This window comes from Cnephaeus nilssonii, assembly GCF_951640355.1.
Source record: "Cnephaeus nilssonii genome assembly, chromosome: 6".
Lineage (NCBI taxonomy): Eukaryota > Metazoa > Chordata > Mammalia > Chiroptera > Vespertilionidae > Cnephaeus > Cnephaeus nilssonii.
Window position 1 is genome coordinate 22,997,133 of NC_137077.1, and position 13,817 is coordinate 23,010,949.

The window sequence follows — 13,817 nt, forward strand, 5'->3', positions numbered from 1 at the left end:
GATTCCTTAATAACCCAAAGTTCCACCTGCACCTGGTTGGTAAATGTTCAGTGAAGTTCAAATTTTCTTTTAAATTCTGAGATCAATGTCAAGCAGAAAAACAACAAGGTATGCTAAGGTCTGGGTTTAAAGCTTGCTTCACTGAAGACATTGTTCCAGTGATTTTAAATGAATTCTTGTTCCCACAGTGAGGAACTTGTTATAGGCTGGAAGATATCATAGCTGATGTTGAAATGAGAGATGAATTCTCATTTGTTAACACGCAAATAGAGACAAATTCCCTTTCACCATTTGGCAATGTTTTGCCTTTCTCACCTTTACATCATTTGAATTAATCAAGTTAAGATGTAAACTAGTAAAATTTTATAATCAAATACCTAGGATATTCAGTCAATGTCTAAATTGATCATTGGATCTTCATCATCTAGTGATGACCATAATGGCTCATTATTGCTGACGATTTATTTTAACAAAAACATTGGATCCACACAGAAAGACTTACAGGAACGTATCTATTGGTTTACTAAGTGTTTCCTTTCAAAAACGTTCCAGTTTTCCTAGGACCATTAGGAATGCTAATACTAAAATTGGATGCAATTAACTAATATTCATAAATAGCTTCATTATTTACAAGCTTATAAATATACACACACCAACTATACATTTCATTTGTTCTCCTCAAAAAGTCTGATGAACAGTAAGATACAAATCATTGTCCTTTAATTTCCAAAATGAAACATATACACTGAGTGTCGACATTATTATGATCTATGAAGGCGTAATAATCTGGCCACTCAGTGTGTGTGTGTGTGTGTGTGTGTGTGTGTGTGTGTGTGTATGTATATGTGTGTGTGTGTATATATCCTATCTAATAATAGACAAATATGCAAATTGACCATACCTCTGACACCCACAAGTCATGCCCACAAGCCACGCCCACCATCCAATCAGAGCAAGTATGCAAATTAATCCAGACCAAGATGGCTACAGCCACAGAGAGCAAGGTTTCCTAGGTAACAGAGGAAGCCAAGCTTTCCGCCTGCCCTTGCCAGGCCTAAGCCTCCACTCAAGCTTCAAAGTTTCAATTATAGAAGGTAAACAAATTCAAACAGAAATGGCAGCAGAATGGAGCTTGAGAGAGCAGTCCAGGGTTGCCATCGGCAACAGGGGAAGCAAAGCTTTCCGCACACCCTGGCCGGGCCCACCCACTTAAGGCAACAAAGTTTCAATTATAACCCGAACACAAATGGCTGTGGGCCTCGGCGGGACCCCCAGGCTTGGCTCCGCTCCAGGCTACAAAGTTTCAATTGTAGAAGGAAAATAAATTCCAGATACCAGAGCCTCTGCTTGGGTTGCCAGGGGGCGTAGCCGGCCTGCAAACCACCACAGACCCCTCACTCAGGCTGCCCCACACCCCAAGGGAACCCCCACCTGATCTGGGACGCCCTTCAGGGCAAACCAGCTGGTCCCCACCCCTGTACCAGGCCTCTATCCTATCTAATAAAAGAGTAATATGCAGATTGATCATCACTGCAACACACAATATAGCTTCCTCCATGTGGTCAAAGATCCTGCCCCCATGTGGACACAAGATGGCCACCACAAGATGGCCAGCAGGAGAGGGCAGTTGGGAGGCACCCGGCCTGCAAGGGAGGGCAGTTGACAAGGACCAGGCCTGCAAGGGAGGGCAGTTGAGAGGGACCAGGCCTGCAAGGGAGGGCATTTGGAGGTGATCAACCCTGTAGGAGAGGGCAGTTAGGGGTGACCAGGCCGGCAGAGGAGGGAAGTTGCGGGCAAACAGGCTGGCAGCAGAGTGGTTAGGGGGTGATCAGGGTGGCAGGCAGAAGCAGTTAGGGGCAATCAGGAAGGCAGGCAGGCAAGCAGTTGGGAGCCAGCAGTCCTGGATTGTGAGAGGGATGTCTGACTGCCCGTTTAGGCCCGATCCCACCGGGATCGGCCCTAAACGGGCAGTCAGACATCCCTCAAGGGGTCCCATATTGGAGAGGGTACAGGCTGGGCTGAGGGACAACCCCCCTCCATGCACGAATTTCATGCACCGGGTCTCTAGTATATATGTGTGTGTGTGTGTGTGTGTGTGTGTGTGTGTGTGTGTGTGTGTATGAAAGTCCCAGTGCATGAATTCATGCATGGGTGGAGTCCGGCCAGCCTGGCCAAGGGGAGGGGACATGGGCGGTTGGCCAGCCTGCCTGCTGGTTGAACTCCTAGTCAAGGGGACAATTTGCATATTAGCCTTTTATTATAAAGGATATACACTGAGTGGCCAGATTATTATGTGTTCAGAGATCATAATAATCAGGCCACTCAGTGTATATCATGGAGGGCTTTTAGACTTAAATCTGCTTCACTTTCATCAGGTTATTTTTTTAGACCATTATTAATATGTGTCAAGCATATATCTCATACTTAATTCTTTTATAAAGGTTTCTCTCTTTAGTCTATTTAATATTAACACATTATTTTGTCAAAATATTTGGCAATTTTATAAATATTCCTGAAACTTCATTGTGATTTTGATTGTAAATGCATTGGGCACAAGGGCTTGGACACAACGGCTACCTTATGAAATTGATTCTATCTACTCAAGAACATGGTATATATCTACATTTGTTCAGACCTTCCTTTATGTTCTTAAGTAGCACTTAATAAATGTTTCAGTAAAACATGACGTAATGTTTCTGAGGTTTATCTCCACACACCTTTTAGTTCTTGTTGCCATGAGAAGCCTCTTCCTGGTGATATTTTCTGAGTCTTGGGAGAGCCCCATGCTCTGGGGATTTTTACTCTGCTCTGTGCTTGCACTACGCGGTAAGTCACTTAGCATCTTAGAACTTCAATTCTTCACATGAGCAGTAGTATTATGCACATGTGAGGATCAGTAAGTTATGAAGTACACAGCTTACCTGGCACTTAAAGGTAGAACTTCCTCTTTTTAGTGGCTACCTTTTACGTATGTCCACTTTTAATTTTATTTCATAGCTTATGTTTTTTGTGTTTTTTTTGTAATGAATTTTTTTAATGATTTCGGAGAAGAAGGGAAAGGGAGAGAGAGATAGAAACATCAATGATAACAGGGAATCATTGATTGGCTGTCTCCTGCCCGCCCCATATAGGAGATCAAGCCTGCAACCCAGGCATGTGCCCTTGGCCAGAATTGAACCTGGGACCCTTCAGTCCACAGGACAACGCTCTATCCACTGAGCCTAACTGGCTAGGGCATCATAGCTTATGTTCGTACAAGTCCAAAGGGAGACTGGGAGAGTAAATCCCTGGTGAATTAGTGCAAAGCCATCTCCTCATAGGCAGAGGACTACCTTTTGTTTGAAAACAAAAACGGGAAGAGCACAGCATTAAACCAAGCGTGAAGCTCCACTATACCCAAGGCCCACAACTGCACAAGTAGTGCATTCAGAAAACCGGTGAATATTCTGGATGACTGGAGGGCATGCGTACATCTGAGTGGCACAAGAGCGAGCTGTTTAGACACAAATGTGTGTGCTTTCTCGGCTTCCCTAGACCATCTCCTAATCTTTGGGTCAATACCTTGCCTGAGCCAGATCATCTGTCCATTTTGAACATAAATACACCACCACATTGTGGAGCATGAGATCTGACTTTCTAAATGGCTAGATGAACAGAGATGTTAGTTCTGCTTTGGATAAAACCTGGCCATTGGGAAATAGGAGATATGAGAGCCAAAGGTGTGCATTCTCTCTGCTGTTTCTCCTCCATGGACTAATGCTGCATATGGTTCCGCCTTGTAACCTTCCCAAAAAAGTCTTGTGTGCCAATCGCTGACCATCATTTTGTCTCTCAACACATTGTAAGGTGGCAGCCATCTGAGTAATGTAACACAGCACATCAGTCTATATCTTCTCTTGCTTCATTTTTACATGTGCTTCCTATTGATGCTTCAGATGCCTTCCCAAATAAATGTTATCACTTTAATCCCCAACGTTGATTCTACCTTTAGAGGCCCCAGGCTAAGGTGTTCATTGAATTATACAACTGTTATTAGCTCACTTTAAGTGACTTTATTATATATACATATAAAGCTAATATCCTAAGTGTCCATCAGGGTAATTATGTCATATAGCAACACCCAGCTGCCTCTCCCTAGCAACTAGCCTCCTTGCAGTTTCTTCAGCTCAAGAACACAACTTGCTTTATACCCAGGTGGAAACATTTTACACTGTAACCAAATGTCTATGAAGCATTTGCCTGTGCCTCATCTCATTTGATCCTCACAGAAATCCTGGAGTAGGTAGATAGGAGACTTGGTGGAATCCTATTTTCTTTTCATTAGCCAGTAAACGGAGATTTAGAAAGCTTAGAAACTTGACCCAACTGAAAAGAAGAAATGGTAGACCCTAAAAATGACTTCAGGTTTTCTCACTGTGCAGAATATAGTCAAACACTGTTGCAATTAAATATTTTACCCTTTGTTCTCCCTTTGTGATCTACAATAATAATCTGCTTCATGTTGATATTTACTGCTGTGTTGCTGACAATTACCTTGAAAGAGAAGTTGGGGTGCTTCACTGGGCTGGAAAAGTTTAACTAAATCAGAAAGCAGGTCTAATTAAGCAAGTTTGTTCTATATCTATAAAAGGCTAAGTTGATTCCCACATGAGCAATACATATAAAGCTCTTGCTGGTGCCAATCGCATGCATGTGTTTCCATCTGTCATTGTTGATTGTGAATTTGGTTGACACTTCTATTATAGAGAAAGGGCAAATAGTTACATTAAAGTATTTCTTCTAATTAATTTCCTTTCAATGTGCACGATTTCGTGCACCAGGCCACTAGTATTGTAATAAAAAATTTATTTAGAAGACTAAATTTACACAATGTGATGTGTCAAATATATTTCATAAAAATAAATAAAAACGAAAGTTTGGGTAGAAAAGATACAGAAAATATCGTATATAAAATAACATTTTAGTAGGGCAGCTGAGTTAGTAAAGCAATTACTAACGCAATTTCAATAAGTAAGATAGCATTTTTATATATGCAATACTCAGCTTGAAAAATATCATTAAAAATATCAGAAATATATATATACAAATTTAGAAAAATCCTTTATATGCCTTTTTCAAACTATTATGATAGATGCTTTCTAATTTTGATGTTCCACCTTGTCTCTATCCACCCATATGATATGGCTGATTGAAGGCTATAGTCTAGTGATATTTCCCCTATACCATGATGAAATAGTCAAAATTTTGCTGAGAAATGCTTCTCAGAAGTACCTGTTACATGAACCAAGAAATTCATGCAATCTACAGGTTTCGTGAAGTTTCATTTTAATTGTTTCTCAGCCTTAATATAGTTATTTCATTCATCCATTTTTGACCAACTATTGTATCGGTTGCCTGGTAGGCCCTGGGAGTGACTAGTAAACAACATAGACATGGTCATCACTTTTCTGAGGCTTATATTGTACTGGGGAGGATAAATTATATGCACAAAAAATCAGATGTGGACATGATTTGTTTTAACTTTTAGAAGATGTTAATATTTCATAACCCAAGAGTTAATGCAGTCATGTAGAATTCAAGTTGCTGAGCAAGATTGTACCTTACTTTCTTACTATAGAGCTTTCTATCAAGGAATTTTCAAACACATTTCCTTTGATTTCATCATTTTCCAATTATGATAAAATAGTTCTTTAAGATAGCCCCTATAATTATTATATAGACTTAATAAATTCCATTTTACTGTATGCAGAAAGATTCATTGAATTACATACCACAATTACTTTACTATTCATACAATGAGCTTTTTGTTTAATGGGGAAGATTTAAGTCTTGTTATCTGAAGTTTAAAAGTAAATTTAAGAATGAAGATGTAGGAAATATTTGTAAATATAAAGCCCAGAAAAGGGAATAGAAAAAACCTGAAATATTTGACATCAGACCTCAACTTCAACAATAGTTTTCCTTCAAAAAAAATAAAAAGATGAATTTCCTAACAACATAAAATTTGGTAACAACTTTTCAATAATGTATCAATCAAGTTTCTTTCATATTTATCTCTATTGCAGCATGTGATTTTTCTAAGCTTCCCACATATTTATATCAAATAAAATAATCATTAGTACTCTTTATTGTATTCATATACAATATTTTGCTCTTGAATTATAAATAAATTTATAATTTACTCTAAATATGTTTGTCACTTTTTAATTCTTAGCAAAAGTTCTGGTTGCTGTCTGTTAACCAGAAATGAAATATTTACGGTGGAATAAAGACTGTCCCAAATAAGCATAATCACTGTATGATTTAGAATTGTATATCCTTACCATGAAAAAGATTAGAAGTTCTAACACTGAAATCTAAACACACTGGGGTGCAAATTACAATTAAAAATTACAATTATTTGCCGAAACCGGTTTGACTCAGTGGATAGAGCGTCATTCTGTGGACTGGAAGGTCCCAGGTTCGATTCCGGTCAAGGGCATGTACATTGGTTGCGGGCACATCCCCCGGTGGGGGGTGTGCAGGAGGCAGCTGGTCGATGTCTCTCTCTCATCGATGTTTCTAGCTCTCTATCCCTCTCCCTTCCTCTCTGTGAAAAATCAATAAAATATATTTTTAAAAAATTACAATGATTTTCAGAATTAAGTTGGCAGCTCTTAAAAATCCAAAAATACAGATCACAAATTTTTCAATTGCAACATGATAACATGGATTATGTATGTGAAATACACATGACCTTATAACTCTAAGGAATTTATCACAGTATTATGTATAATTACATTGCTTTTCTGAAAAAATTGATTCAAGGTACGTTCTTTCCATTTTTTTCTCATAGTTTTCATACATCCACATATATATTTTTTTATCTGATAAACAGGCAAATCTTTGAAAATTGTTTCATTATATACACTATGGTAAAACCAGGAGGAAATATATTATGGTACAGGCTCAATCACTTTATTTTTGCTAGAACACAAATGATTTCCCTCTTGTTGATCTATAGTGTTGAAAGCTTCCATCCTTCCAGCCAGCACCTCACCTGCCATAAAGCTGAGACAAAGTCCTGACTTAGCTTCTTGTTTCCCCAAATCAGAATTAGTGAGTGGCCTGAAACATAGGCAAGTGCCCAAACCTGGAAACACAGGAAAACTGGTATATCCCGAGGATTATAGAAACTCCACACCGAGATGATTAGAGTCACAAAGTAAATGGCAAATAGCAAGAGAAAGGAGATGACAGTTTGCATGGCCCTTATATGGACCTTGGTGCTCTGGAGATGTAAAACCACTGGTGAGACCCACCAATGGCACTGTTTCTCTTACAGAGGAGTCTTTTCATGAACATATACATGACCAAGTTGGTTCTTGCTTCATTTTGTGCACTGCCAATATATTATTCCTCATTTGTGGTAGCTGTGGTGTACAGATCCTACAGGGGCCTCCATGATTACTGTTCCCACATGTTCATACCACATATAATTTCAGTGTGGGCAAGACCCATGACTTACTCCTAGTCTTCAGAATATGGCAAGCATAAAGGGATTGTACATGTAATTAAGATCCCAAATCAACTGGTTTTGAGTTTATCAAAAAAGAGATTATCCTTCATGTGCCTGATGCAATCAGGTAAAGCTTTTGAGAATGCTGTGCCTCCCCTGAGTGAGAGAGATTCTTACTAGCCTTGAAGAAATAAACAATCATGTTATAAAGTACCTATGCAGAGCGCTGCAAGAAAATGAACTCTAACAACAATTTGCATGAGCTTGGAAGTAGGCTCTTCTGTAGTCAAGCAGGTAAGAATCCTATGTAATAAAAGGCTAATATACAAATTGTCCCCTCAGGAGTTCGACCAACCAGGAGTTCAACCACTCATTATGTCGTATGCTGACCACCAGGGGGCAGCGCAGAATGAAGGAAGGCCCCAGATGGCAGTCAGCAGCTGGCAGCCAGGGGAAGGCAGGCTCTGGCTGGCAGCTGGAAGGCCCCAATGGGCCCTGATCACCGGCCAGGCCTACGGACCCTACCCGTGCATGAATTCCTTACACTGGGCCTCTAGTTCAGTATAATGGAAACCTCTGCAGCTTTGTAAGATCCTGAAGCAGAGAACACAGCAAAATCTTTCCCAGATTCCTGACCCCAAAAAATCCCACAGAAATAATACATGTGTGTTTATGGGGTTTAGCCACTATATTTGTGGTAATCTGTTACAGAACAATAGCAAATAAATTCAGTGGCAATAGAGAATTTGATTTTGCTCTATTTGGTAGAGAAAAATCTCTATCTGGTGAGAAATGCCCCAGAATTTGGTTTGCTAGTCGTAACTTTGTTGATTTGTCTGTGTAAGAATATGCTTCTTCTGGAAAGGATTGTGGTGCTTCCAGATCTGCACTAGTGAATTTTTGCTATCTGTATTTATTCTGTGCTGAAACTGAAGTGATACAATCAAAGCAGCCAGCTCTCGGTATGTCTGTATTCCATAACAAAATCTTTCACCTACATTTGTGTATTAAAGCTTGCCTACCTCTGGAATATATTAATAAAATAGATTCTATACTCTCTTATGTGAAGTGTCAGTGACAGATAGGGATGCTGTTTTCAGCCTTTGACAGGCCTCTATGGATGAACCACAGTGGAGGTCCTTGGGACATTGGAGCAGTCTTGCCATCCTCTGGAGCTAGAGACAGCTCTGAGCCTGCTACTGGACCTTCATAGAGATAAAACACATGACCATCGGCCACCAAGTTGCCATGTGTGGCCTGCCCTGCTCTATATGACTTGCGTGTTTTCCGACCAATGGAGTCATGAAGTTGTACATACACATCAGCGAATGGAAGTGGAATATAAAAGATCATGCCCAAGCAGGCCCTCATGGCACCAGTAAGTTACATGAAGAAGTGGCCCAAATGCCCATGGTCCCCTCTCCTGCTACACTGCCCTTTCTTTTCCAGCCTGCACCGCTGGCCTCATGGAGAGTTCCTACAATCAGTTGACAGAGGAAGAAGAGTGTTGGGCCTGGTTTACAGATGATTCTGTACAACATGCAGGTGCCATCCCTACGTGGACAGCTGCAGCACTGCAGTCCCTTTCTGGGACATCTTCAAATGACAGCGGTGAAGGGAAATGCTCCTAGTGACAGAATTCTGACCATTGTACCTGGGTGTTCGCTTTGCTTTGGATGAGAAACAGGTAGAGCTGTGATTACATACTGACACACAGACTGTGGCCAATGGTTTGGCTAAATGGTCAGCAGCTTGGAAGGAACATGATTGGGAAATTAGTGATAAGGCAATTTGAGAAAGAGGTACGTGGACAGACTTCTCTGAATGGGCAAAAATTGTGAAGGTATTTGATATGAATGTTCCCAAAAGGTGCCTTCGACACAAATTTTAATAAACAAGTAGACAAGATGACGGGGTCTGTGGATAACAGTCTTTTCTCAGCCACCCCTGGTATCACCCAATGGGCTCATGTAAAACATAACCACAGCAGTAGGAACAAAGTGGTCACTGCTGAATTCCCAATGTGCCAATAGCAGACACCAACACTGAGTCTCGAATATGGCACCATTCTCAGGGTGATCACCCAGTTACTGGGTGGACTACTTTCACAATGGAGGAGATATATTGTTCTAACTGGAAAAGATGCCTGCTCTGGATATGGATTTGCTTTCTCTGAGTGCAATCCTTCTGCAGAAACTACATGCATGCACTTAGACAATGCCTTATCCATCATCAAGGTACTGTATACAACATTGCTTCTGATCAAGGACCCAACTTTACAGCAAAATAGGTGTGGCAAAGGGCCCATGCTCATGAAATTACTCATCTTAAACAGGTTCCCCACCATCCTGAAGCAGCTATCTTAACAGAATGGTATAATGGCTTTTTGAAGACTCAGTAATAGTACTAATTAAGTGGCAATATCTTGCGGGGCTGGAGCAAGGTTCTCCAGGTTATATAAGCTTGGAATCAGCATGCAATAAATAGTACTGTCTCTCCAGGAACCAGGATTCACAAGTACAGGAATGAAGGGATGGAAATGTGTTACCCCATAGCAAAATTTGTTTCCTCTTCCTACTACCTTATGTTTGCTGGTCATTGGACAAAGGAAGGAACACTTCTACCCAGAGACAAGCAACAATTTTATCAAACTGGAACTTAAGACTGCTATCCAGCCATGTTGGATTCCTTAAGCTTCTATCAACATGCAAAGAAGGGAGATACTGTGCTGGCTTGGGTAATTGATCTTGGCTACCGAGGAGAAAAAAAACTCCCTTATGTGGTCTCTTAGGATTACCAAGCCTTACAATTCATATCTTTTGTGTTCTTCTTCTTTAAATCATCTTCTATGGGGAAACTGAATAAAATACATAATACCAAGCTCATAAAGAAAGTCTTTTCATTTTGATTAGTTATTTTTATCTGAAGTTTAATAGGAATTTTTAAGTGGTGAGATGGAGATGATTTGCAATTCATAGGCCTAAACACAGTTTAAGAGAAAACTCAATGACTTTTTTTTTTTACTTTAAAAAAGGCTTTCTAAATTCAAACACAATATGAAATGAGTTTCCTAACTGTATAGCGAACCATAACAGCATTAAAAATAACATGATAGTTTTGCTTTCTTTTTCATCCCAATTGTAGAACTTGATTAGTTACTAAGCTTCACCTGTTATATTAATCTTAGTACTGTTTATGGTACATGTATGTAAAATACATTCTAAATGTTTGTCACTCTTTAATTTCATTACGTGCATCTTTTCCTAACAGTTCTAATTGCTTTCTATTTACCATGAAGAATTCATAATGGAATAACATCTATGCCAAGCATCTATTCTCAGTGTGTGATTTAGAATTGAATATCCTTACCATCCAAAGGACTGGAGCAGGGGTCCTCAAACTTTTTAAACAGGGGGCCAGTTCACTGTCCCTCAGACGGTTGGAGGGCCGGACTATAGTTTAAAAAAAACTATGAAAAATTCCTATGCACACTGCACATACATTATTTTGAAGTAAAAAAACAAAACGGCAAAAACACCCGCATGTGGCCCGCGGGCCGTAGTTTAAGGACGCCTGGACTGGAGGTTCAAGTGACAAAGTCTATATTCACTGTGGTACATATATGTGGTACTAACTACAATGGAAAGTAGCAATGATTTCCCAAGATGGGTTGTCAGTCCTTAAATATGCATAAATATAGACCATAAATTCTTCAATTTCAAGAGGATAACATAGAATATGCATGTGAAATACATGACTTCATGATTCTGAAGAATTTCTTACACTATTTTGTAAAATTATATTGCTTACCTTAAAAAAAAGGTAATCTTATGCTTTTTTGTCAAATATGCACACACATATATATTTTTGTGATAAACTTAAGTACAAGTTTTTCTAGGTGTAACTTACCAATTCTATACACATTAAGAAATACAGTAGGAAGTACAAAACGTTAAGGACTCCATCAGTTTGTTTTCTGTCAGAAGGCACAAGGTGCCCCCCTTATTTCCCTTTCCTCAACCAGCACCTCACCTGCCACAGAAATGACAGAAAGGCCTGTCTCAGCTTCTTATTCCCCCAAATCAGAATAAATGAGTGGCCTGACGGATACAGGATTCCAAGAACCTTGCAAACCATGTGAAGTGAATTGTTCTGCTGAGTACTCGAATTCCAAACTGAGATGATTTGTGCCATGAAGAAAATGACAAACAGCAAGAGAAAGGAGATCACAGTTTGCATGGCTCTTATGTGGACCTCGGTGCTGGGATCTTGGGATCCTTTGCCACTGAGCTGCATCTTCTTCAGATGTTTCCACAGGGAAAAGATTAACAGCAGAACAGCTGTCAGAGACATAGTAAAGGGTATGAAGTTTGCAAGAATGAATATAGTACTATTTGAAAGGTGCATAATGTCCCTCAAATGGGTCTTCCAAGTGATGTTTCCTTCATAATCATTCATCTCCATTTTTGCATCTATGCTTAGCACTGTAAGATGACAAACCAAGAAGGCTAAAGTCCCCAACAGTATCATGATAACCACTCTTTCAGCTCTCCATTTTAGGTGAAGAAATAAAAGGCTGGAGAAATTGGCTATCTTGAGCAAATAAAATATGCTGAGGCTAGTACCAAACCACAGACTAAAATGGTGGCTTACTATCCAGACAATATGAACAATAAGTCTTACTTCTGAACTATAGAAAGGTAGATTAAACCCAGATGCATACCAATTTAATGCTAGTACACAGAGCAAACCAATTCTGGAGACCGCCAGAGCAGTGAGAATTCCATCAGCGCAGGAAATCTTTTGTCTCTTGACCCAGTCAATGCAGTTCACCAGTGCTATGAAGCCATTGGCAAAATATCCTAGAACACATTGTATTGTTAATAGGCTGGAAAGAATGGTTGGTAGTAAAGCCATGATTTCTGAAAAGAAAAAGAAATCCAAGCCTAATATCACTGGTCGTGATTTCTTTAATATTCTGACCTTAAATTCAATGTGCAGTTGTTTTCTGAATTTGCAGTGAATTTCTGGTTTCAATTCTGTGACCAATGCCAAGGAAAGCTTCAGGGTATGCTAACAGAAAAGTTCAATGCTATCTTTATGGAAAATATTGTTTTCCATGGACTCCCAAACAGTGTGCGTCTCTGCCACTGGCTGGATTATTTCATAACTGATGTTGAAGTGAAAGCTGAATTCTCATTTGGTAGGATGCAAATAAAGACATATGTTTTGCAATTTTTTCCTTGTTTGACCCTTCCACAATTTGTGTTCAACATTGTTTATTAGTAAAATTAAAAAACCCAATGTACAGTGAATGACTAAACTATTAGATAGAGCTTGGTCATAACTAGGAAGTCCTCACTATGAATTTTTTTTTTAATGCTAGAATTATGTGGAAAGAATTCAAGCTTTTCCTATCAAAAGCATCCTAGATTTTCCCAGGAACACTATAAAAGCTGATTGCTTATAATTAATACTATTGCATAACTATATTGTCAACAAGCTCATAAACACACCCCCACTAACTCAGACAAATACACGTACATCTAATGGATGGAATTAAGTGTTCTATACTTTCCAAAATGCAAAATTAGTGTCAGGAGGTCATCTAGGTTTAAATTTGAATTTTTTCCCATGCAGACTTCCAACCCATTATTAACAGCTATCATACATATCTTTCATGCTTAGGTCTTTGATAAAGTTTCCCTTTTGAGTCTATTTAATATTTAAATATTAATATTTAATTTAAATATTTAGAAATTTTGTAAATATTAAGTACTTCAAAAGAATCCGTTTTTCATTGCAGATTCCAGACTCCTATATATAAATATATGGTTTTATTTTTCTCTGTTTAATTCTTTTTTTACTACTTACTTTTTTAAAGATTAACAGGTGTTAAAACCAGCCTCTACACTTGGGTTTTACTCAGTTACAATTTTTATTGTGTAATGATGGTGTTTAGCAGAGGATCTTGGACTCAGACTGCCAGAACAGAACAGAAAACACAGATTCTCTGCTTTTTATCTCTCTGATCTTGGACTCTTTTAAAACTACTGTCTCAGTATAATCATCAGCAAAAAGTCAGAAAACAATGATATCCTCTTTGGGTGGTCTTTGTGAGTAGTAGGTATACTATAGGGTGTCCCCAAAAAATGTATGCACACACTTGGAATAATTATAAAGGCAGTGTTTAAAGTGTGTATACATATTTGGGGGGACACCCTGTATTTGTGTAGAGTGCTTCCAATTGTGCCTAATAAGTACACCAGTCACTAAGGATTGTTATTCGTTTGAGCCTGTGTTATTTGATACTTCAGAG

General features: G+C 39.1%; 1 protein-coding gene across 1 annotated transcript; it reads right to left on the reverse strand.

Annotated features, from left to right (window-relative positions):
- Positions 1-9,778: 9,778 nt before the first annotated feature.
- LOC307102133 (taste receptor type 2 member 46-like) lies at positions 9,779-13,256 on the reverse strand. The gene has a single exon (XM_079775588.1). It carries the CDS (start codon positions 12,413-12,415, stop codon positions 11,501-11,503), a length of 915 nt encoding a protein of 304 aa, XP_079631714.1. The 5' UTR covers positions 12,416-13,256; the 3' UTR covers positions 9,779-11,500.
- Positions 13,257-13,817: the final 561 nt, after the last annotated feature.

Coding starts and splice junctions, on each gene's coding strand:
- LOC307102133 (XM_079775588.1), bottom strand. CDS start 12,415: ATGGCTTTACTACCAACCATTCTTTCCAGCCTATTAACAATACAATGT.